Consider the following 23,097-nt stretch of genomic DNA (forward strand, 5'->3'; position numbering starts at 1 on the left):
ATCACTCTGGAAAACAGTATGGAAATTCCTCAAGAAAACTTGTTATGGGGCTGGGCGCGATGGCACACACCTGTAATCCCAGTGGCTCAGAAGGCTAAGGCAGGAAGATGATGAGTTCAAAGCCAGCCTCAGGAAAAGTGAGGCGCTAAGCAACTCAGTGAGATCCTGTCTCTAAATAAAATACAAAATAGGACTAGGGATGTGGCTCAGTGGTCATGTGCCCTGGAGTTCTATTGCTGGTATGTGCTCCCACTCCGCACCCCAAAACAACCCTTATAATGGAACTACCGTTTGACCCAATTCTCTTACTCTAAGGTAAATATCCAAAGGACTTAAAATCAACATACTACAGTGACACAGCCACATCAATGTTTATAGCAGCTCAATTCACAATAGGTAAGCTATGAACCAACCTAGGTCCCTTCAGCAGGTTAATGGATAAAGAGAATATGATGGATACACAATGAAATATTAACCAGCCATAAAAAAGGATGACTTTATGACATTTGCTGGGAAATAGATGGATCTGGACACTATTTTGATAAGTGAAATAAGCTAATCCTTGAAAAACCAAAGGTTGAATATTCTGTCTATGGATGCTCACATACAGTAAGCATTGGGGAGGAAGAATAGAAGTTCAGTAGATTAGACAAAGGGGATTGAAGGGAAGGGAGGAGGGACAGGAATAAGAAAAACAGTGGAATGAATGTGACTTAACTTTCCTTTGTACACTATAAATTCACTACAAAGAATCTCCACATCATGTACAACCACAAGACTGGCATCCCTAATTTGAATAAGATGTACCCATGTTTATACAAATATGTCATAATATACTATACTGTCATATATAACCAAGGAGAACACATCAAAAAAGAGATTCAATTATTTTTTTTAAAAAAAAGGATTAATAAAACTGTACAGAGGAACTCAAGTCGGTCATCTTGTGCCTTGTAATAGCAGGCAAACAAGGCTTTTGTGTAGCTGTGTGTAGCTGTGTTTGTTTAAGAGACTTGACATGGCACAGGCACAAATCCTGCTCAGGAGAGTGCATGGTATGTCAGGTGTGCAACTTGAGGAGCCTCCGCACTGCAGTGGGTAAGTCAGGCCAGAGCCAGTTGGCCAGCCTGCAGGGCACCTGGTGACTTGAAGAGGGAGCTATGGGTGTGAGAAAACAAGCTGAACGGCATGAGTGGTGAGGGACATGTGTGGTGAGCAAGGAGTTTCAGTGGCTTCATGCAAAAAGCCAGTGAAGAAGAGCTGTGGCAATGGAGTGTTCAATTGGGCCGGGTGCAATGATGGAGGTCAGTGAACGTGGGCTTTGTATTTGGCTCTCCTTCTGTGGGTGAAGGCAAGTCATTAGCAGTAGTTTTCTTTTTTCTTTCTTTTATTTCCAAAAGCTATTTTTTAAAAGTTCATTTGTGCAAGACAAGAAACAAACACAAGCAAAGAACAAAGCCATTGCGTCACAAGCAGCGTAGTTGGACGTACTCCTCAGGTCTTGTGTACCATGCTTGTTCACCAGTTCAGAATCCTAAAGCTACATGAGTGTTTTGGATAACCAAGAATACACAATACCATCTCAATTTATTAGTCAAAATTTGTAATCCTTTCTTGGGGACAAAAAGTTCACTGAAGACAGAAATGGCAAGAGGCCTCTAGATAGATACATTGGCATAGTTACAGCTAAAATAATGCATTCCTTAATGTTCCTTTTAAAATGAGATGAAGAGACAGAATCCACCGAGCATGTTTCCAAGAGTGTTCATGACCCAGATTTCTACTGCTGAAATATCCACATGGATGCTTGTTCCCAGTGAATTAAAGTATCCCTCAGTCCAGTCAGAAGAGACCCCATCAGTGGCTCACATCAAAACGTCACTCCTAGCCTGCACCGCTACCGGCTTGGCTGCTGCCTCTGATTCTGCTGCTGCCAGCCTGAGGTCGCTTGGAGGTCTTCTTTCTGGATGCTGCTCCCTTTGCAGCTGCAACCACCTGCTGCTGTCCCAGAAGACACGGCCGCCCGGATGCAGCTGAAGCCCAAACTGCTGCTGATCCCTGGAAATTGCCTGGTAATGCTGCCCCCACAGCTTCAATTGCTGCTCACCCTGCAGCTGCCACTGCTACTGATCCACTGCCTGCTGCCGACAACCACCACCACTGCTACAGCTACCATGCCTAGAGCACTGCTGCGGGGAGACTCCAGGTTTGGATGCGCGTGGCTGCACCCATTTTGGGACACCAGCCAGGCCCTGAGGCCTGGGTACTAGCAGGTTTACCACCACAAGAGCCTCTGTCTGAGGACTCCAGCTGGGACCTACAGGTCCAGTGTGGAGGTGCCTGTGGGTTTGAGGAGCCTGGGGTCTTCCTGCTGAGAGTGCTGGTGGCCCTTGTCTTGCTGCTGCATCTCGGGGTTGCTCCTTTGCATGAGTGGATCCCCGGTGATCTCTCTGCAAGTCGGAGCAGCACTGAGATCTTGGGACTGCAGCTTGCTGAACCTGAGGTATCTGAAGACCAGATCAGTGGGATCGTGACTGGGTTTGCAGGGGCTGATCTGGGTTTGGTGATCCTGAAGGACATCAGAGACAGAGCTGAGAAACTGTTGAACACTGACAGAGACAGTTCGACTTCCCAGCAAGATTTACTCTATTTTATTTTTTGATTTGCTAATATCTCTACCATATTTGGAACAGGATGTTTTTATGCATCAGTGTGTGGAGGACAATAATATATGATTGGTGTTTTGCATTTTTGTTTTATGTCTTTAATATTTTTCTTTTTGTTCATATTCTTCCTCTCTTTTGTCTGTTTTCTTTCCAACCTTTCTCCAACCAACAGCCAATCTCTGTCGGTTCCTCTTTCACTCTTCCTGTGAAGTTTTACTTCTAGCTTCTCTTCCTCCCTCACTAGTATCGCATACTACCCCTGTTCTCTCATCTACCATTTGAAATTGTAAACTGTTTTAACCAATTTTCTGTTTGTACTATAGATAGTTATTGAACTCATCATCTGCAAAGAAAGCAGCAGACACCTTGGTGGGAGCTATTAGGTTTAAGGCTATATATTGTGTATACTGGGTGCTGTTGATATTGGTCTTACCAGTAAAGGTGAAGTGTTAGAAACCTTCAGGGACCCTGTAGGTCTACAGGGTAGAATTTATCCTGCCTTAGATCCATACTTCTAGATGGGAAAACACACTAACAACATGAAAAAACAAGGGAATAAAGCACCCCAAACAAACCAAGATGCTTCAACAACAGAAGCCACTGATAACACAGTAGAAGAAATGTCCAGGAAGGAGTTCAGATTGTATATAGTTAAATTGATCTGTGAAGTATAGTATAAGGAGTGAAATCAAAGAAAAAATACAGGAAGTGAAAGTTCACTTCAAAAAGAGTTAGAGATCATGGAAATAAAAACAAGCAGAAATCCCCAAAATGAAGGAATCAGTAAACCGAATTATAAATTCAATAGAAAGGTGCTGGGAATGTGGCTCAAGCGGTAGCGCGCTCGCCTGGCAGGCGTGCGGCCCGGGTTCGATCCTCAGCACCACATACAAACAAAGATGTTGTGTCCGCCGAAAACTTAAATAAATAAATAAATTCTAAAAAAATAAATAAATTCAATAGAAAGCATCACCCACAGACTAAACCCCTTGGAACAGAACCTCAGACAATGAAGACGAAATATATAATCTTGAAAGTAGAGTTGACCATGCAGAGAAGATGGTAAGAAACTATGAAGAACATCCAAGAATTATGGGTAACATGAAAAGACCAAATTTAAGCTTAATTGGAATAGATGAAGGAGCAGAGATACAAACCAAAGGAATGCACAATCCTTTCAATGTATAATAGCAGAAAATTTCCCAAATATAAAGAATGGAATGGAAAATCAAATACAAGAGGCTTATAGGATACCAAATGTACAAAATTACAGCAGACCGCCATCAAGACACATTACAGTGAGAATGACTAACACACAGAATAAAGATAAAATCTTAATGGCTGTGAGAGAAAAAAAATCAAAGTACATATAGGGAGAAACCAATTCAGATCTCAACTGATTTCTCAGCCCAAACTCTCAAAGCTAGGAGGTCCTGGAATAATGTATTTCAAGCTCTGAAGAAAATGGATGCCAACAAGCAAAATTAAGTTTCAGATTTGAAGATGAAATTAAAACCCTCTATGATAAACAAAAATTAAAATAATTCACACTAGAAAATTACACTACAGACAGAACATTCCCAGCATGATATTCCACGAGGATGAAGTGGAAACCAGCAGAGGGAGGGTCTACACTACAGGGACATTCAACCAAATGAGAAACCAAGACAGATCAAAAACCAGAAGTAAGTCAAAATGACAGGGAATGCAAATCATATCTCAGTAATAGCTTTGAATGTCAATAGGCTAAAATCATTAATCAAAAGCCATAGACTGGCAGATTGGGTTAAAAAGCAAGGCCCAATAATATCTGTCTTCAAGAGACTCACCTCATGGGAAGGACATCCACAGGCTGAAGGTTGAGGGATGGGATAAGACTTATCACTCATGGATTGTGTAAACAAGCAGGGCTTTTCATTCTCAGATAAAGTAGAGGTCAAACCAAGGTTATTCAGAAGACAAAAAGAGGACACTTCATACTTCTTAAGGGAAGTATATATAAACAGGACGTGCTCCCAAACAGTGGAGCATCTGTGTACATTTAACAAACCCTTCTCAATTTTAAGAGTCAAATAGACCACAATACAGTAATACTGGATGACTTTAATACACCTTTCTCACTATTGGACAGATCTTCCAAATAAAAACTAAATAAGGAAACTATAGAACTAAATAATTCAATCAATAATTTAGACTTACAGACATATATAGAATATTTCACTCATCAACAAGCAAAAATTATACTAATTATACTTTCTTCTCAGCAGCACATGCTCTGACTCTAAAATAAACCATATCTTAAGCTACAAAGCAACTCTTAGTAAATACAAATTAACAGATAATACCCTGCCTTCTATTAAATCATAATAGAATGAAATTAGAATCAATGAAAAAATTAAAAGATATAAGCTACTATAACAAATGGAGACTAAATAATACACTATTGAATGATGAATGGATAGTAGAAGAAATCAAGAATGAAATAAAAAATTTCTTAGAGGTAAATGAGAACACTGATACTCTCTAGGACACTATGAAGGCAGTACTAAGAGGAAAGTTTATTGCATTGAGCTCATTCATCAAAAGATAAAAAAAATCAACAAATAAATGATGTAACACTACATCTCAAAGCCCTAGGAAAAAAAAGAAGAAATCAATACCAAAAGCAGTAGAAGACAAGAAATAATAAAAATCAGAGCTGAAATCAATGAAAATTGAAAAAGTTGACAAAACAAAAAGTTGGTTCTATGAAAAAATAAATAAAATAGAGAAACCGCTGGCCATGCTAACAAAGAGAAAAAGGAGAAAAATACTAAAATACAAGATGAAGAAGCAGATATCACAATGGACATGTCTGAAATACAGAAGATAATTAGAAACTATTTTGAAAATTTATATTCCAATGAAATAGAAAATATTGAAGACATCAACAGATTTGTAGAGACATATGGCCTATCCAAACTGAATGAATAGGTCATACATGATTTAAACATTTCAGTTTCAAGTAATGAAATAAAAAATGCCATCAAAAGCCTACCAACCAAGAAAGGCCCAGGACCAGGTTCTACAAGACTTTCAAGAAGAATTAACACCAATGCTCCTCAAAGTATTTCTTGAAATATAAAAGCAAATTCATTCAGCGAGGCAAATCTCACCCTGATACCAAATCCAGACAAAGACACACCAAGGAAAGAAAACTTCAGACCAATATCCCTGATGAACATAGATGCAAAAATTCTCAATAAAATTCTAGCAAATCACATACAAAAACACATTAAAATTTTAGTACACCACGGTCAAGTGGGATTCATCCTAAGGATGCAGGGTTGGTTCAGCATACGGAAATCAGTAAATGTAATCCATCACATCAATAGATTTGAAGATAAGAATCATAAGATCATCTTGATAGATGCAGAAAAAGCATTTGACAAAATACAGGACCGCTTCATGTTCAAAACAATAGAAAAACTACGGATAGTAGGAACATACCTCAACATTGTAAAACCTTTATATGCTAAACCCAAGGCCAGCAACCTCCTAATTGGAGAAAAATTGAAAGCATTCTCGCTAAATTAGAACGAGACAAAGATGTCCTCTTACCGGATGGATATACAGCAGAGTTTTACAAAACCTTTAAAGAGGAACTAATACCAATACTCCATAATCTATTTCAGGAGATAGAAAAAGAGGGAGAACTCCCAAATTCATTCTATGAGGCCAATATCACCCTGATTCCCAAACCAGAGAAGGACACCTCAAAGAAAGAAAACTACAGACCAATATCCCTAATGAATTTAGATGCAAAAATCCTCAATAAAATTCTGGCAAATCGTATACAAAAACATATCAAAAAGATTGTGCACCATGATCAAGTAGGATTCATCCCTGGAATGCAAGGCTGGTTCAATATACGGAAATCAATAAACGTTATTCACCACATCAATAGACTTAAAGATAAGAACCATATGATCATCTCTATGGACGCAGAAAAAGCATTCGACAAAGTATAGCATCCCTTTATGTTCAAAACGTTAGAAAAACTAGGGATAACAGGAACTTACCTCAAAATTATAAAAGCTATATATGCTAAGCCTCAGGCTAGCATCATTCTAAATGGAAAAAAACTGAAGGCATTCCCTCTAAAATCTGGAACAAGACAGGGATGCCCTCTCTCACCACTTCTATTCAATATAGTTCTCGAAACACTGGCCAGAGCAATTAGACAGACGAAAGAAATTAAAGGCATAAAAATAGGAAAAGAAGAACTTAAATTATCACTATTTGCAGATGATATGATCCTATACCTAGAAGACACAAAAGGGTCTACAAAGAAACTACTAGAGCTAATAAATGAATTCAGCAAAGTGGCAGGATGTAAAATCAACACGCATAAATCAAAGGCATTCCTGTATATCAGCGACAAATCTTCTGAACTGGAAATGAGGAAATCTACCCCATTCACAATATCCTCAAAAAAAATAAAATACTTGGGAATCAACCTAACAAAAGAGGTGAAAGATTTATACAATGAAAACTACAGAACCCTAAAGAGAGAAATAGAAGAAGATCTTAGAAGATGGAAAAATATACCCTGTTCATGGATAGGCAGAACTAACATCATCAAAATGGCAATATTACCAAAAGTTCTCTATAGGTTCAATGCAATGCCAATCAAAATCCCAATGGCATTTCTTGTAGAAATAGATAAAGCAATCATGAAATTCATATGGAAAAATAAAAGACCCAGAATAGCAAAAGCAATTCTAAGCAGGAAGTGTGAATCAGGAGGTGTAGCGATACCAGATTTCAAACTGTACTACAAAGCAATAGTAACAAAAACAGCATGGTACTGGTACCAAAACAGGCGGGTGGACCAATGGTATAGAATAGAAGACACAGAAACCAATCCACAAAATTACAACTATCTTATATTCGATAAAGGGCTAAAAGCATGCAATGGAGGAAGGATAGCATCTTCAACAAATGGTGCTGGGAAAACTGGAAATCCATATGCAACAAAATGAAACTGAATCCCCTCCTCTCGCCATGCACAAAAGTTAACTCAAAATGGATCAAGGACCTGGATATCAAATCAGAGACTATTCGTCTGATAGATGAAAAGGTTGGCTCCGATCTACATATTGTGGGGTCGGGCTCCAAATTCCTTAATAGGACACCCATAGCACAAGAGTTAATAACAAGAATCAACAAATGGGACTTACTTAAACTAAAAAGTTTTTTCTCAGCAAGAGAAACAATAAGAGAGGTAAATAGGGAGCCTACATCATGGGAACAAATTTTTACTCCTCACACTTCAGATAGAGCCCTAATATCCAGAGTATACAAAGAACTCAAAAAATTAAACAATAAGAAAACAAATAACCCAATCAACAAATGGGCCAAAGACCTGAACAGACACTTCTCTGAGGAGGACATACAGTCAATCAACAAGTACATGAAAAAATGCTCACCATCTCTAGCAGTCAGAGAAATGCAAATCAAAACCACCCTAAGATACCATCTCACTCCAGTAAGATTGGCAGCCATTATGAAGTCGAACAATAACAAGTGCTGGTGAGGATGTGGGGAAAAGGGTACTCTTGTACATTGCTGGTGGGACTGCAAAATGGTGAGGCCAATATGGAAAGCAGTATGGAGATTCCTGGGAAAGCTGGGAATGGAACCACCATTTGACCCAGCTATTGCCCTTCTCGGACTATTTCCTGAAGACCTCAAAAGAGCGTACTACAGGGATACTGCCACATCGATGTTCATAGCAGCACAATTCACAATAGCTAGACTGTGGAACCAACCCCGATGCCCCTCAATAGATGAATGGATAAAAAAAATGTGGCATTTATACACAATGGAGTACTACGTAGCACTAAGAAATGACAAAATCATGGAATTTGCAGGGAAATGGATGGCATTAGAGCAGATTATGCTAAGTGAAGCTAGCCAATCCCTAAAAAACAAATGCCAAATGTCTTCTTTGATATAATGAGAGCAACCAAGAACAGAGCAGGGAGGAAGAGCAGGGGGAAAAGATTAACATTAAGCAGAGTCATGAAGTGGGAGGGAAAGGGAGAGAAAATGGAAATTGCATGGAAATGGAAGGAGACCCTCATTGTTATACAAAATTACATATAAGAGTTTGTGAGGGGAATGGGAAAAAAATAAGGAGAGAAATGAATTACAGTAGATGGGGTAGAGAGAGAAGATGGGAGGGGAGTGGGGATAGTAGAGCATAGGAAAGGTAGCAGAATACAACAGTTATTATTATGGTATTATGTAAAAATGTGGATGTGTAACCGATGTGATTCTGCAATCTTTGTAATGTTTTGAATAACCAATAAAAATAAAAAATAAATAAAAAAAATAAAAAATCTGGGGCTGGGGCTGGCGCTCGCCTACCATGTGTGAGGCGTTGGGTTTGATCCTCAGCACCACATAAAAATAAATAAATAAAATAAAGATATTAAAAAAAAAGATGTCCTCTTTCACCACTTCTATTCAGCATCATCTTTGAAACTCTAACTAGAGCAGTTAGACAAAAGAAAGAAATTAAAGGGATACAAATAGGTAAAGAAGAGCTCAAACTATCACTATTTGCTGATGACATGATTCTATATCTAGAAGTTCCAAAAATTTCACCAGAAAACTTCTAGAACTAATAAATGAAATTAGCAAAGTAGCAGGATATAAAACCAACACATTCCTAGACATCAGCAGTAAATCCATAAGAGAAATTAGGAAAACTACCCCATTCGCAGTAGCCTCAAAAAATATATAATACCTGGGAATCAATCTAACAAAAGAGGCGAAAGACCTCTACAATCAAAACTACAGAACACTAAAGAAAGAAATTGAAGAAAACCTCAGAAGATGGAAAGATCTACCATGCTTGTGGATAGGCAGAATTAATATTGTCTAACTGGCCATATTACCAAAAGCGTTATACAAATTTAATGCATTTTCTATTAAAATCCCAGTGATATTCTTCATAAAAATAGAAAAGGCAATCATGAAATTTATTTGGAAAAAAAAGAGACTCAGAATAGCTAGAGCAATCCTTAGCAAGAAAAGTGAAGCAGGAGGCATCACGATACCATACTACAGAGTTATAGTAACAAAAACCGCATGGTATTGGCACCAAAATATACTTGTAGAACAATGGTACAGAATAGAGGACACAGAGACAATCCCACATAAATATGGTTATCTCATATTAGACAAAGGTGTCAAAAGCATTCCGTGGAGAGAAGATAGCCTATTAACAAGTGGCACTGGCAAAGTGGAAATCCTTATGTAGCAAAATGAAGTTAAACCTCTATCTCTCACCCTGCACAAAAGTCAACTCAAAGTGGACCAAAGACTTAGGAACTAGATTAGAGACCCTGAGCCTAATAGAAGAAAAAATAGGCCCAAATCTTCACCATGTTGGCCTAGGATCTGACTTCCTTAACAAGACTCCTAAAGTGCAAGAAGTAAAATAAAGAATCAATAAATGGGATGGATTCAAATTAAAAAACTTTTTCTCAGCAAAGGAAACAATAACGTGAGGAGAGAGCCTGCAGACTGGGAGAAAATCTTCACCACATGCACCTCTGATAAAACATTATAGGACATATAAAGACCTCAAAAACTTTAACACCCAGAAAACAAATCACCCAATCAATAAATGGTCTAAGGAATTGAACAGACACTTTACAGAAAAAGATACACAGTCAACAAACATATGAGAAAGTGTTCAACATCTCTAGCAATTAGAGAAATGCAAATCAAAACTAAGATTTCATCTCACTCCTGTCAGAATGGCAGTCATCAAGAATATAGGCAACAATAAATGTTGGTGAGGATGTGGTGAAAAAGGCACACTCATACATTGCTGGTGGGACTGCAAATTGGTGCAACCACTATGGAAAGCAGTGTGGAGATTCCTCAGAAAATTGGGAATGGAACCACCACTTGACCCAGCTATCCCACTCCTTTATACCCAAAGGCCTTAAAATCAGTGACTATAGTGATGCAGCCACATCAATGTTTATAGCACCTCAAGTCACAATAGCTAGACTATGGAACCAGCCTAGGTGTCCTTCAATAGGTGAATGGATAAAGAAAATGTGGCATATATACTCAATGGAATATCACTCCGCTTTAAAGAAGAGTGAAATTATGGCATTTGCTAATAAATGGTTGGAGTTGGAGAATATCATGCTAAGAAAATTAAGCCAATCCCCCCAAAAAAGGCCAAATGTTTTCTCTACTATGTAGATGCTAATTCACAATAAGGGCGGGGGACACTAGGGAAGAATAGCATTACCTTAGATTAGGTAGAGGGCAGTGATGGGAGGGACGGGAGGGTCTGTGGGGATAGGAAAGACAGTAGAAGGAAGCAGACATTATCACTGTATATATCTGTGTGACTGCATGACCACTATGATTCTGTACCCTGTACACTCAGAAAAATGAGAAATCATACCCCACCTATGTATGGTATATTAAAGTGCATAACTGCATTCTACTGTCATATATGACTAATTAAAGCAAATAAAAAATTATTTAAAAAAGTTACTCCCTGAGTACTTGCTCCTGTCTTTTCCACTGTGCCTCCTTTTGCCCCTCTGCTGACAGCAGTCTTCCTAATGAGGTCACTGAGTTTTATTTAAGGCTTTACAGTCTTGATTCTATGGTGAAGTCCATGCAGTGTTAAGAAGAGGGTTTCATGTGCAGGTGGGTTTAGAGAATGTGGTATTTTTTGTACTTCCCTTAGAGAGTTTCAGTTCATGTTAACATTAATCTCAGAAAAGTTCCACAGTAGAGTCTGATTGTATTTCATGAGTGTTTCCTAATTTTATAGGTTTTAGGGAAAAAAAACCCAGCAATCTCATCATTAAATAAAATTTTTGGATTTTCAGTGGGACAAATGTTAGGGTTTCAGAACATTTTAGTTCTGTAGGGGAACTTCTCTAAGTTGCCACTTGTGCCCGCCTGCCTGAGCTGCCAGGCCAAGCTTGGTTGCTGCACCCGTAGCACTTGCCCTGTGGCAGCCGGCCCATGAAGGAGGCCCCAAAGGTGAGTGGGTCTCAGCGAGCACTGCCAGTCCCCACGAACATTCATGAACAGTCCCAGAGAGGGTTCAGTGAGTAGGCTTGGCATGGCCCCGGCTTGGGGATATTTGATTATTGAAGATTTTAATGTTGCATTAGGAGTTTTTGCTTTAGCTGGGCTAACTGATTTGTTGGATGATTTATTGCTGGAAACTGGGCCAATCAAAAATCATCTTTGGGAAGTGCTGTGGATCCACTTGCTGATAAAGTCCTTATCAGTATCTTCCATGTTAGCTTGACCTATGAAGGTCTTATTCCAGTTCCACTTACTAATGGGATAATTTCAAGAGATGTAATAATTGCTGCTGTTTTTTATTTCAGATATTGAACTTTTCCACCACCACAAACACTAAGTTTTTCAATCCTTGCTGAACTATTGCTGTGTTAAAACTAACGCTCATCAGCAAGGCAAACACAGCAGTTCAGTTAAACGTGGTGGCTTCTTTGGCAGCTACAGTTTTTCAATCATGCTGATGGCATTGACCTTCAGGTGCTTTGGTAGATGCACCACAGCTCATCAGCTCACAGTTATCGTCGTTATGGCCAGAAAACGTTGAGGTGACAAAGAGCCGATTAGAGTCACTCATCACTGTTAGCAATGGAGCAGTGTACATCATCGGCAGCAATGCCAGCAAAAATCTATAAGGGTTTCCCCATTTTGGTGTTGAGCCTGTAAAAGGACTTGTCAGAACAAACCATGACATCAAAACTGAAGTAATGTACGTTGAAAATAAGCTTGATCATGGGCATATTCAGAATTTCCAATGTATTTTTAAATGTAAATAAAACTATAATTTAGGATTAAAAAAAAAGAGCTTGGAGCAAGAATGGGCAAGACAGGAGGCCCAGCCCTGCAAGCTGATGTTGGAAGTGGCGTCCCGTCACTTTTGCCGTATTCTGTTGGTTAGAAGCCAGCTACCAGGTCCAGCCCCACTCGGGCATGAACACAGGCGGAGGGGTTACTGGAGCTGTTTTAGAGGCCACCTGCCTCGGTCTTATTTAGGTTTTTACGTAGTTTCATAAAACCAGAACACAGAAAAGAGTAAGTCCACAGAGGGTGTGGTTTGGGGAGATTTTATGGGAAGAAGCACTGAAGCTGGGCTGTGCAGGATGCCAGTGGGCAGGGCTCCTGAGGGGGGTGTGCGTCAGCCCCGAGGGGTCTGAGCACAAGTCCAGGTAGGGGAGAAACACGGGGACAGCGCTTTCTTGAGGGAGCTCTCAGAATAGGGGTGAAGGCAGAGGACCAGTGAGAGCTCTCAGCCTTTCTTGGTCAATAGTCATGAGGGCCAGAGCAAGACTCAGCAAGAGGAGGCAGAGGTTCCAAGTCAGGTTCTCTGTAGTCTATGTTCAAGGCATGTCTAGAGATCTGCGGTTTTCCCTTAAATTGGTCAGTGTGCTAATCCAGGCAGGGGGAGGCAGCAGGAAAATAGAAGGGGAACTGCAAATCCTTCACACAAGTAGAGACACTGGTGACATTCTGTTAGTTGTCTATAATTGCAATGTTTTCTCATCCAAAAAGTTTTAAAAAAAGTATAAGAAATACCTGAGAGAATTAAGATCATATGTTGATACAATAACTTATTCAGTAGGCAGAATTCATGTGGAGTTTATGTGAATGTGCATAGCTGCATTATTCGTAAGAGCCAAAGAGTGGAAACAACTCACATGCCCATCAAATGATGAACAGGTAAAAAATGTGCTCCATCCATGCAGTGGAATAGTATTTAGCCATAAAAAGGAATGGATAAACTGATGCATGCAAGAGCAAGTGAACCTTGGAATCATTCTGCTAAGTAAGGAAGCTACCTAGTCACACAAGGTCACATAGTGTCAGAGCTCATTTATGTGAAATGTTCAGAGTAGGCAGGAGACAGCAGGCAGAGCAGTGGTAGTCACAAGTGAGTGGCGTGTGCAGAGTCCACATATGTGCTATGGGGTGTCTGTGTGGGGCAGTGGGGACAGTCTAGCCTTAGTGATGATGACTGACAGTTCTGAATAGACTCAGCCACTAGATTGTATACTTCATTAAAAAATACTACACTAAGATGTGGTATTCTTCAGTTTATCCTAAAATATCAGGTCAGTATTTTGCAGTATATGGAATGTGTGAGCTCTTACTTAGATGTTGTACACAGTGGGGGTCATCTACATGATTCCTCTCTCCCTGTCTTAGTTTGAACAGAAGTAGAATTAAAGGAGTCATGGACTAGTGGTCATAAATTATGAATTGTGCTGCTCAGACATCTTGAGTGGTCATGGGCAAGATGCTGTGGCCTTATGCAGTTGCCAGAAGTGAGGATCCCAGTGTCTGCCCTTGGCTGGGCGTACTGAAGCCAAGGGTTTCCGAGGACCTGTTTCTGGAAGCTTTCCGTGCAGTATCTTGTGCCTGTAAGTGTTTAGTTTGTATTAAGGAGTGTGGACATAAATAGAAGAAGGCTTGTGAGAGGTGTGCTTTCAAAGCTAAAGCCCATAGATGTGAGGTTATGGCATTAATACTTGTCTGTCTTGTCTACTTGTGGAAATTTAAAACAATTGAAAACTTAGACTACTCCTAATTTGTGGCACACTGAATTGACTTCTTTTCTAGGCCTTCCAGTATTAAAGTATGTGCTGACACCAAGAATAAAGGCAACTTATGTTGCTTTTGATTCTATGAAGAACTACTTAGATGCGATTTATGATGTTACAGTGGTTTACCAAGGGAAAGACAATAAAGGAGAGCGAGAAGAGTCACCGTCCATGACGGGTAAGTCTAGGTTTTCGTGTGCTAGAGACTCAGTGCTAATACAGCACATGTCAGTGGCCGGTGTCTATTAAGAGTATCACCATTCTTCAAAAATAGGCATTCCATTTACTTGGTGTCTTTTTCAAGATGCTATTAATTGGCTCCAGTTGAAATTTCATCTGCCCTGCCAAGTTTGGTACTTCTTGGCTGCCGCATTATTCTTTTGGAAGTCCTTATCCCAGCCTCTTTCTACCTGAAGCTCATACATAGAAACGGACAGCTCTGTAAATCAAAGGTAGGGTAAGTGGTCCTGAGTGATATCAAGGTGTGCACTGACGGCCAGTGCTCATCTTTGAATGTGTTTTTCATAGAATGCTTATGAAACTTAGTATCATTGTCTGACAAGAAGAAATTATGACATTTCTCTTTCAAACATGCTGGGTTTTAAGGACTTAGATCTATTATCTGTGTCATACATAAGAAGAAAAAGAGTTCTGAGTGAGCAGAATAGTTTGGGTAAATGTAAGCAGACACTCTTAACTTTAGAGAACTGAGAACGAGGAATAGGCAGACCAGGGAGTGTGGGAACTGCTGTGACTGTCATCCTCTGTTCAGATGTGGGTGCATGGGCACAGAGAGCCTAGGAGATTTGCTTAGGGTGCGTGAGGGACCGAGGCCAGCTCCCGCTCCCCACTGCTGTGCTCTTGACCAGTGCACTTCTGCTTCAAAGAGCAGTTTGTAAGCAGTTCTTGGATCATGTAGATGAAATTGAACTGGAGGAAAATGAAGACAAAAGTACTGAACGAGTGACATCTTCCCTGGCTTCGTGCCTGGCTCCTTGCCATCCAAGCTGCTTGCTCCTCCTCAGGTGTTTCTGATGACCTAAGTGCAACATGTTGCTAAGGCCTGGCGCAGAAGTAAAGAGCACCGCAGAGTCCAAGAGAGTGGAGGCTGCTTTAAGGAGAAGCTTGAAGTCCCCCTCAGACTGGGGAATGCTGAGAAGAAAGGCCCCAGTGTCCTCTTCACACCTACCAGGGAAACATACTCTTAAATTTCAGAGGATGATTTCCTTGTTCCCGGAGGAACTTCAGTGTGTTGAGAGCTCTCCTTTCCACAGAGCCGTCTGCAAGGGGGTCTCTGGGCTAGGAGTAGGGCTGGGGCTTGCAGTAAACACTCACCGCATCCCTGGGCAGCCCAGGCAGAAAAAGAGCATCTCCTTTTCTATATTAGCAAGCCTTCAAAGTAACAGTCACTCACGGGCTTGTAGCTATTTCATAGTAAGAATCATCTGGTAAAATGTGGCAAGGATCAGGAAATCAAGGATAGCCAGTGGCCAAGATGAGAGGAAAGGCAGCTGCTCCTCCAGATCTCTCCGGGCTGTGGAGCAATCAGTGACAAGAAGCTGTCTACCTACAGCCAGAAGTGAAGCTCTGAAGAGCTCTTCACCAGGCTGGGAGGTCTAGGTGGTATGAACCAGATGGACTCCTCTGCCCCAGAAACCTCCAGTATTTTAGGGGAAATGGCGGTAACCATGCATAACAGGTGCTGTGCTGGATGGGGGTTGGTAGTGGAGATGAGTCTGATGGTGATCAGTATCTTGGCTTCCCTTCCGAGGGATGAGGTGGACTTTTAGTAAGGGTCCAGCTTCCTATGCCTGGGATACTTAGAGAATTACAAGTCGTTGTATGAAAACAACATATGGTGCTGTTTATTTAATAATGACTTGCATAATTATAGTAGACTTGGAAATTACCACATCACTGCCTCTGGAAACTTCAAACTACCAGTTTATAATCAATACTTTTTTTTTGCCTTGTTTTATTTTCTTTCTTTTTTTAAATAGAAATGTATGTATATATCCATGTTTATGGCAGTACAAATTAGAATAACAAAGTATAGAATACAATGAATGAATAAAAATGTGGTGTATATATACAGTGGAATTTTATTCAGTCATAAAGATGAATGAAATCATGTCATTTGCAGTAACCTGAATAGTAAAATATTAAGTGAAATAAGCCAAACCCAGAAAGTCAAGGGTTTTATGTTTTCTCTCATGTTGAAAGCTAGAAAGAAAGAAGGAAAAAAGTGTTCTCATGAAAAAGTAGGGACACCAGTATAGCACTGGAAGAGGATCAGGTGTAGGTACTTGGGAATTAAAAATTTTTTTGAATTTATATATGACAGCGGAATGCATTACAGTTCACTTTTATATAACCATGAGTTCTAAAATAGCAAAAAGTGAAATATTTTTGTTCTTTATTAGAATTTCTCTGCAAAGAATGTCCAACAATTCATATTCACATAGCTCGTATAGACAAGAAAGATGTCCCAGAAGAACAAGAGTATATGAGAAGATGGCTTCATGAGCGTTTTGAAATAAAAGATAAGTGAGTAACAACAATTCAAGAAACTTAAATTTTACTATAGTAAATAACTTGAAACCAATTTAAAGAGTTTTATTATCTCAAGAATACTTTTTATAAACTCAAGTTGTATCTTATTCCCTGCATATCTGTTCATACGTTGCTTTTACAAGTCAGTGTAAAAGAGCTGTCTACCTATCAGTGTTTCCTGAACTATGTGGTAAGATATAAAGTTTAAGGAAAAAGGAGAAGTTTTCCAATGTAAGATGCTTGAGTCTGCCTCCCCAGGTCAGATAAAGGTGTGTTCCTTTTGTACAAGGAGCAGCCGCCATCCTGGGGTGCAGAGGGCAGGGCCTCCCATGCTGGTGGGCATGGTGCAGGTGTGTGTGTTGGAAGAGGAAGGGGCAGTTGACATTTTTATGGTGAAGGTGTCTTTATGTTGTTAGTATGTTGGGGCCTAAGTAGGTTCTGGCCTTGGCCATGTTTTTGTCCACAATAATAGCACAGAGTTGAACCTTGCTGAGGGTTACCTGTAAGTGAATTACAGGTATATCTGGATACCTCTCAGGTGAGGCACAGCCCAGGGCCACACTGAGCAGCACTAAAGAGAGAGCCATGCTGCAGCAGGCAACATCACTGTCTCTGATTTCATATGAGAAGTTTTAGGATTTTCTTTTCAAAGGTGAAAGGTGTCTTAAATTCAGATGTGATATTTATTGTTACAAGAAAGTGTTTTTTCAGTTGAACACTTCAGGATATTTACTGCTTGTTTTGCTTTTATAAATGAAAATTTTATACTTTCTGAAGCATATCCTATTTTTTTTAAGATGTATTTTAAACATTTAGACTTTTTTTTTTTTTTCCCCCAAATGGGTCCATTTACTAAGTCCATGTTAAAAAGTGTTGTTTGAGGATTTGGGATTGAGCTCAGTAGTAGAGTGCTTGACATGGTTGAGGTTCTGGGTTTAATTCCAACACCACACACACACACACACACACACACACACACACACATTAGTATGTTTCTTCTCAGGAGACTTAGTTGTTCTTCTTTTCCTTGAATTATGGTGAAATATCTCATAATTAGCCCTTCTGGGTTAACCTAAGAAAAGTATTAAAAGTGTGGCAGGCAGAAAATGAAACTTTGTTAAATTTCTATGTTTCATCAATGCAGTTATACATGATGGAATTTATTAAACTAGTGATTCAGGGCCATTTTGGTTATGGGAGAACTTTAATAAATAATATCTGTGTATTGATATGGAAATCTATTTTTAGAAAAAAGACCTAACAATGTTTAATGTCTCATTTATTTTATGGTATAGATACTTATATGTATTTAGGATGAAGCTAGATATTTTAAAACAGTGATTATATCTAGAGCAGTTTATAAGGCAATAGAAGCATTTTTCCTTTGAGAATTTTTGTTTGAGATTATCGAATCATGTTCTGCTATTGGAATTCTACACATTTTAAGTTGGGAAGATGCTTGTTGTTTTCCTTCTTTTACCTGTATTTATAGTTCCATGGGAACTAGGGCTTTGCTGGGCCTCTCCATGTGTATCGTAAGCACTGCTGGTCTTTTTTGGCTGTGTAGTGTGATAGGGGCTGTGGGAGGAGGGAGAGAAGCTGCAACAAGCCACTCCCTGTGAGTCAGGTCGCTGCAAAACTGAAGGTCAAGGTTCAAAGACATCCTTGAAAGATGTTTGAAGTCAGACATGAAATACAGTTCATATGAATTATATAGAGTGTGAAAGGCTAGAAATCTCAATGTCCCCTGAATTTCCAAGACCTTCTGAAGTGTCTCTAAACTGAAACTTTCAATTATATTGGTTTTCATTATGACCATAGGTTGCTCATAGAATTCTTTGATTCACCGGATCCAGAAAGAAGAAACAAATTTCCTGGGAAATGTGTTCATTCCAAACTAAGTCTCAAGAAGACCTTGCCATCACTGTTGATCCTAAGTGGACTGACTGCTGGCATGCTGACCACGGAGGCGGGAAGGAAACTGTATGTGAACACGTGGCTCTACGGGACCCTGCTGGGCTGCCTGTGGGTCACCATCAGAGCATGAGCAGGGGGCACCCCAGCCATAAATGTGCTGCCTTGCCTCTCGCCGTTGTGGCTGCCTAGTACGTCAACTTGTTTCCTGAGTTTAGTAAGAAGTGTAAATAAAGCCTTGTTGATTGAACATTGGATAAGATAGAGTTTGTGACTAAAGCCGATAAGCAGATGATCTTGGGCAAACATAACGTGGTTTTTCAACGTTATTGCAGGAGCTGCTGGAAAGGTAAAAGCCAAGTGGAGCTTATGCTATTCTTTACACCTCCCACGAGCTAACGTCAGCTTCTGAAGATTATTAGCATTGTATAATTTGATGTCGTTTTGTAATTTAGAGGGCTGTATTTTTTAACATTAATTTGCAGCATATTTCACTCTATTTGTTATTTTCAGTTTTTTTTTTTACAACCTGACAACTCCAAACTCATCACTGTTTAGTATCTTGAAGCTAGCAATATTGGGCTTTTTCTTACTTTGTGCAAGCCCATGAAAGAAATTGGATTTAAGTATGAATACGTTCAAGGAAAAGGGCAAGAAATATTCATGGGGAAAGAAATTCTGTTCAGTGTTTTTTTTTTTTTTTTTTTTTTTGTACTGCGATATTAGCTGATTTTACTTTGTATTTGAAAAATAATTAACATTTCTAATATTTATTGAAATCACTTAATTTGCATACCCTATACTCTGCATAAGAGAATAATGTATCAAATGTCAGAATGAACTTTAAGTTAAATTTGCAACTGATTCATTACAACAGAACTTGAATTTGCCCAGCTTTTGAAGATTTAAACTACGCTATTAGTACTTCCCAACATCTGTGCCATAAGTGCTTGAAAACAAAATTGTTTCCTGTTATTTTTTATATCAGAGTAATTACTGTGAACCTTTGTCTGGATCTGGAGTCCCCAGGTCTTTGAGGTGGTCGGAGCCCACAAACATCACGACTCCATTGCTAGCATGTGCCTTTGGCCTCTTTTCTCTTTGATCTAGCCAACTGTTTGACTCAGAAACCATCTTTCTGCTATCATGGTAGCTGCAATGGGCCCTTCCTTCCTCCCGGACCCCTTCCTTCAGTGGTGCTGCTCCTAGCTTGCACAGTAGACCAGCAGTGAAGAGTGGCCGGCCAGCGGGCCTGGCTTGGAGTGGAACTCACCAGGCACTCCGAGCAAGCTTCCCAGACTTCTGCAGAGGCGTCTCGCACTTGTTCAGTGTCAAGAAATTCACCTTCCTCATATCATTCATCAGGACTGAGTAGATTTGGTTCTTTCCATTGGTTTAAATGGAGCTACAAAGTGAGAAGAAGGTTCCAGGAACCAAATCACAGCTTTCAGTCATGGAAGAAGACCTTTTTAAAGTGTGATCTGCTCTGTTTTTATGTTATAATTTAAATACAACTGCTTTCTGGTGTTTTAAGATAACAATTCTGCTTTCTGTTGGTCAGTTTTTGTTGCAAAATCATTTTGTGACCCAGATGAAACACACCAATTGAATTATAAAAAGCAAAATGGAGGGGAAAAAATCGAGGGAAATTTTGTCTCTCTTCCATTACTTTTCCAAAACCAGAGAATAAGCCATTTCAAACAATACCTTTGAAGAGTAGTGTGGTATGAATCAGTTTCTGTCCATTAGTATGTGTATGTGTACAACGTTCATATGCCTATCTTCCCGCAGAATACGGTCAGCCTGACTATGAGTGGAGGCTTGGGTCAGACTCATGAAAAGTGTCCTCATGCTGAATTGCCATTTTCTTTTACATGTAAAGTGAAATTTAGATCAATTCCATGTCTCTGTTAAATACTTTTTTTTTTTAAATCCTAATTTTAGAGCTTGTTTCTGACAATCAAAATGAATTTAAGTTGTAGAACTTGGAATATCATGGATATGCTTCTATTTAAATTTTAAGAGAAAATATCATTGGAATTATGTGGATTACAAATGATTTTAACAAGAAAGGTGACCTTCATGAGGTCACTTTTGAATATGGTGTTTCTTAGGACTGTATTTAACTTTCTTATCACAAAAGGTCAATAAAACATGGGAGTTGGAGACATTTTTGAATCAAAACATTTGAGAAGTCAGAAACTTAACACATGTTGATGTTGACTTGAATTAACTGTTTTCTAAAATTAAAAGCTGTATGCCTACCTGTAAATCGTTTCACATTATCATTTTAAGCTTTCGTTGTATTATTGTTGATTTACAGCTTACTTATTACTTGGTTTTTCTTTATAAGAATTTCATCATTGTGCATGCTTTTATGTTTTTCAGCAAAGGGTGTGTTTGGATGAAAGTAAAAAATAAAATAAAACCTTTCACTGTCTCTAATGTCTTCACTGTTTAACATTTTGCGACCCAAATATCACCAACAGTTTTCTATTACGTAAGAGTGACTTAGTGATTGGGCTTGCTTTCTGCATTTATAAAACTACAATATTTTTCTTAGGTACTGAGAAAAGTTTTTAAAAGCTAAGTTGAAAAATTAAAAATTGCAAAGGAATATAATAGTTTGTTAAAAACTCATTTATGTTATCACTAAGATGTATGATCAATACTAATCAATACTTGGCAGTGCTGTAATCATTACGTGATCTCAGCCAAACATGTCGAGTGCTTAAAATTAGCAGGGCTGGTGAGCAGGTGGGCCAGTCTGGCTAATTGTTTTATGTACTAATGGTTTATTTCACATGTTTCAATTCTGTGCTTTTTTTAAAAAAAATTAGTAATAGTACCAATTTTCCTTTATATATATAATACACGGTTCATACTTAAATTGACTATTAGTGATAGTAGAAATAGAAATTTGCCAAAGTAACTCCTACATGTATACCAGACCCACATTTGTGAAGACAGAAATTCTTATCAAAATATTTCATCTGTTCAATTGCAAATCTATAGTAAAAATGAATTTTAACCTTACTAATTGTTAAAGTACTATTTATTTATTTATTTCTAATGATACTGGGGATTGAACCCAGGGTTGCTTTACCACTGAGCTACATCCCCCGCCCTTTTTACTTTTTATTTTGAGATAGGTTCTCACTAAGTTGCTTAGGACCTCAATAAATTGCTGAGCCTGGCTCAGGCTGCAGTCCTGCTCTTCACCTTCCTGGGTCGCTGGGATTACTGGCACGTGCCGACACACCCGGCTTGTTTTTGACGTATTCAGATTCAAGATTTTCTTGGCAGATACTCCAGATACCAACTTGTACAAAGTTATATCTTTCTTCATAAACAGGGTTAGTCTCTCCCTTTCAGGCCAGTTTTTATTATGAGTAACACATGCTTTTTAGATTTAAGACTGACCTATGTGAAATGTTACCATAATGCGTAACTGGCACTATGTACGGATGTAACACCCATGCATTAGGATGAAAGTCAGTACTTTGGTCAAACCAATATTTGGAATATCCAGATATGTTATGTTATATAGGGAAAATACCTATGTTAACTTAAAACTTCTTATTCATCATTATGGACTACTTTCATGTACTATCACTGATCTCAGTTTGGAGTGGTCATGACTCAGACATGACCATCAGGATTTCATTTGACTTCCTGTTCACTTCATGTGTACAGGTAAGTCCATTATGTTAGCAGCTAGAGTCTGTCCTGGGGGTCAGAGAGGTGATCACCCGATGTGAGTGTGTAATTTAATAACATCTGGTTACTATCCTGAGCAGAAGTTATTTTGAAGAAAGCCATTCCAAATAGAAAGCTCAAGGACTATAATTTATTAAAGGAAACCGAATATTGGAGTAAATCGTCAAATGTTTTTTGATGATGAGATGGGTCAGATTTTGCACCCAAATTACTATTGGTTCATAATTTTACTTGTGAATATATGTGTTCTTCAATTTTATAAATATTCATATCTTTAAAAAATGAAGTTACCACTGATATTCTCTGTGTCTGACAGGAAATACATAACTAACTTCATCTTGTTTCCTTAGGGCATTTTCAGAATAAATTCCGACAGTGGACTTAACCGAATAGAATACTGAGTGACACACTCTGCTGTGCTCTCATTCTTCCTGTTGAACAAAGATGTAAGGCAGTGTTTCAAGCCAGTTAAGAGCCTTTAAAAGTGGTTGATTTTGACTATGATCTAGATTACAGGCTCTGCTTAAAATACAAATTCAACAGTGTAGAGTCACAAAAGGAAATGC

General features: G+C 39.0%; 1 protein-coding gene and 1 pseudogene across 2 annotated transcripts in view; both read left to right on the top strand.

Annotated features, from left to right (window-relative positions):
• Positions 1 to 21,251, top strand: part of Agpat5 (1-acylglycerol-3-phosphate O-acyltransferase 5) — a 65,491-nt gene extending 44,240 nt beyond the window's left edge. The window contains exons 6-8 of one of the 2 annotated variants that reach the window (XM_076853501.2): positions 14,364 to 14,522; positions 16,768 to 16,891; positions 18,719 to 21,251. In XM_076853501.2, the coding sequence (XP_076709616.1) occupies positions 14,364 to 14,522; positions 16,768 to 16,891; positions 18,719 to 18,944 (509 nt within the window). In that variant the 3' untranslated portion in view covers positions 18,945 to 21,251. The remainder of the gene's footprint in view (positions 1 to 14,363; positions 14,523 to 16,767; positions 16,892 to 18,718) is intronic. The other variant, XM_076853502.2, reaches the window with a different exon arrangement.
• Positions 1,299 to 12,338, top strand: LOC143397271 (cardiolipin synthase (CMP-forming)-like; annotated as a pseudogene).
• Positions 21,252 to 23,097: the final 1,846 nt, after the last annotated feature.

This window comes from Callospermophilus lateralis, chromosome 4 (assembly GCF_048772815.1).
Source record: "Callospermophilus lateralis isolate mCalLat2 chromosome 4, mCalLat2.hap1, whole genome shotgun sequence".
NCBI lineage: Eukaryota > Metazoa > Chordata > Mammalia > Rodentia > Sciuridae > Callospermophilus > Callospermophilus lateralis.